Source organism: Limanda limanda, chromosome 14 (assembly GCF_963576545.1).
Source record: "Limanda limanda chromosome 14, fLimLim1.1, whole genome shotgun sequence".
Classification (NCBI taxonomy): domain Eukaryota; kingdom Metazoa; phylum Chordata; class Actinopteri; order Pleuronectiformes; family Pleuronectidae; genus Limanda; species Limanda limanda.
This window is the reverse complement of record NC_083649.1, coordinates 891885-894509: the sequence shown is the minus strand read 5'-3', so window position 1 is coordinate 894509 and position 2625 is coordinate 891885. Positions and strand designations below refer to the sequence as shown.

At 45.8% G+C, this 2625-nt stretch overlaps 1 protein-coding gene across 1 annotated transcript; it reads left to right on the top strand.

The window, feature by feature from the left end:
• The first annotated feature begins 1131 nt into the window (after nt 1-1131).
• On the top strand, nt 1132-2073 carry LOC133019711 (odorant receptor 131-2-like). Its single transcript, XM_061086270.1, has one exon. The coding sequence runs from the start codon at nt 1132-1134 to the stop codon at nt 2071-2073; it is 942 nt and encodes a 313-aa protein (XP_060942253.1).
• Nucleotides 2074-2625: the final 552 nt, after the last annotated feature.

Genomic DNA, 2625 nt, shown 5'->3' with positions numbered 1-2625 from the left:
AGGTTTCCTTGAAAACATGAGTTGGAAACTGCACCTCTGACTTCGGGTTGTTGGGTGGGAAGAGAAGAGTTGTTGGAGCCGCCCGGCCCTCTACTAGGCGATGCAGGAGGGTGTCCTTGGAAGGTCGGCGGAAAGAGGAAGAATTGGGGCAGACCTTGGTCTTATATAGGCCCGGTGACCTCAAGGGTCATGGGCCAGAGTGACCAAAAGGAGGTCAGCATTGTGACTTTTCACACCTATGTGTGAAGTTGCTGAAACAATAAAAAATCTGTTGCCCCCTGGGAGACTGAGTTCCTTGGTTTTTCAGAACAATAAAACCTGTGGCATCTTGGGAGATTGAGTTCACTCCAGAACATGCGGCATGCTTGTTTCAAGCTTTGACCACACATGTAGGCCGAAAGGGGAGCCTCGTGTTTCCCAACACCTTTAACCGCTTATGAGAGTTTGCTGGGAAAATAAACCATTTTGCAAAAATTATCAAAAATTCGATGGTTGAATGTGTTTAAATTCAAATTGATATAGATGCTGCAGGAATTCAGAAAAATGCAGATGTCATATTCAGATCACTGCGACTGTTTTCAACTTGCAAGTTCCTTCTGAAAGCTTCAGGTCTCCCAGGAGGGATCAAAGGAAACAGGGGAAAGGAAAACAAACGTAAAATATTACAAAGTGAAATGAGTTTGTACAAAGCAATAACAGTGACAAGCCATTTAATCATAAATAATAATGATATTAATATTTATAACATTAATATTAATAATGAAAGTACTTTTTAATATTATTATCATGATAATATTCCCACAGCGTCTTTAGTTGTGTGCAGTCCTGATTACGAGCACTTGCAGCGTGGTCACATGTCAGAGTCATGTGACGTCCTGTGCAGCTGATATACAGACGATGGAAACATGTTGCCTCAGCAGAGCTGCTCACACACAGACACACACTGACCTGCTAATGATCTGCAAAGGGAAATGTGAATGCTTTTGGGTTTTGGATGCAACTCGACGAGCCTCTTTGTGTTTTTTCCACTGTTCTCAGAATACAGGGGACAGATGAAGAGATTCATTGTGCTGTTGTTTTCCAGCTGCATCAACAGGCTCTAGCTGTTCATGTGGTAAATGCTTCTCTGAGATGTCACGTACAGCTCAAGCCAACACTACTACTGGTGATGCGTTGCTGCACAGAGTGATGCTGGGCACTGTGACCTCTGTGCCCTGCTGCATCTTCCTCTTCATTAATGTCACCATGTTGTTCACCCTGAGGAGCAAAGCAGTGTTTCGTGAGTCCTCTCGTTACATCCTCCTGTTCAACCTCCTGGTGGCCGACACCATGCAGATAACACTGGGCCAGATATTGTACATTTTGTCTGTCTGTAGAACACGGCTGTCGTATCCTGTGTGTGGTGTTCTGGTCATGCTCTCTAATATCACAATTGAAGTCTCCCCTCTCACTCTGGTTGTGATGTCTCTGGAGAGATATGTAGCTGTGTGCCAGCCGCTGCGACACGCTACCATCATCACCATCACAAACACAGCACTGGCCATCATGGTGGTTTGGGCCATTAGTTCACTGAACATCCTCGTCCACGTTCTGTTGATGTTAGATTTCCCGTTTAAAGACCTGGACACTCTGCAGATGAAAGAATTTTGTACATCCCATGCCATGTTTCTTGGGCCGATGTCTTATGATTATGACAGAGCTTTCACTTGTCTTGTGTTTGTATCAGCGGCTGCAGTGATCATATCCACCTACATCGGTGTGATGGTGGCAGCCAGGTCAGCGTCTACAGACAAAGCTTCAGCTCGTAAAGCTCGTAACACCCTGCTGCTGCATCTGGTGCAGCTGGGCCTCATCCTCTTATCAACTATACACAACTCTGTCGTTGGATCCATTGCAAGGATTGTGACAAGGCCAATACTTCTGATCATCCTAAATACTTTATATGTGCTCGTCATCATGCTCCCCAGATGTCTGAGTTCTCTCATCTATGGGCTCAGAGATAAGACCATCAGGCCTGTGCTCTTGTACCATCTGTGCTGTCGACTGAAACTCAAAGCTGGGGTCTCACCCTGACACATGTATTGACTTGTTAAACTCATGCTGCCTGTCAAATGCCAACATTTCCAGCATTTGACTTTAATGTAAAGTTCAGGCCAAAAGTCTGAGTCTCATCAGTTTGTCTCTTTTTCTTTAGTGAATAGAATCCTGTCAAAATTATGATTGTTTCAATCAGATCCGGCTACAGCGACCTGTCATTGAAAGGTGTTTATGGAAGTGGAAGTGTTGAACATTGAGGGGAGGTGAAGGTTAAACATCCGTCTGTTTCCCACATGAGTTCGTCGGGACCCGTTGGGACCTGACAGGACGGAGCGGTTGAGATGATATCGGCGTCAGGTTGGTTCAGACCCGCTGGCTGGGCTGCTGGATGTTTTGACTGTAACTGGGGGAAACATCAGGCTCAGGTTTCTCTCTGGATCAGTCGGGTTCAGACAGAAAAGGGTCCCGAGCTGATCACAGGCCTCAGATGGTACAGAGAAGGAGAAAAGGTGTGCACCAGACTGAATACGAGTAGGAAGAGACGAGTGCAGGTGGAGAAAAGCTGAACGAGGATGAAGGGAGGTGGGA

Bases quoted from the DNA above. Each gene is read 5' to 3' on its own strand.
- LOC133019711 (XM_061086270.1), top strand. From the start codon at position 1,132: ATGTCACGTACAGCTCAAGCCAACACTACTACTGGTGATGCGTTGCTG.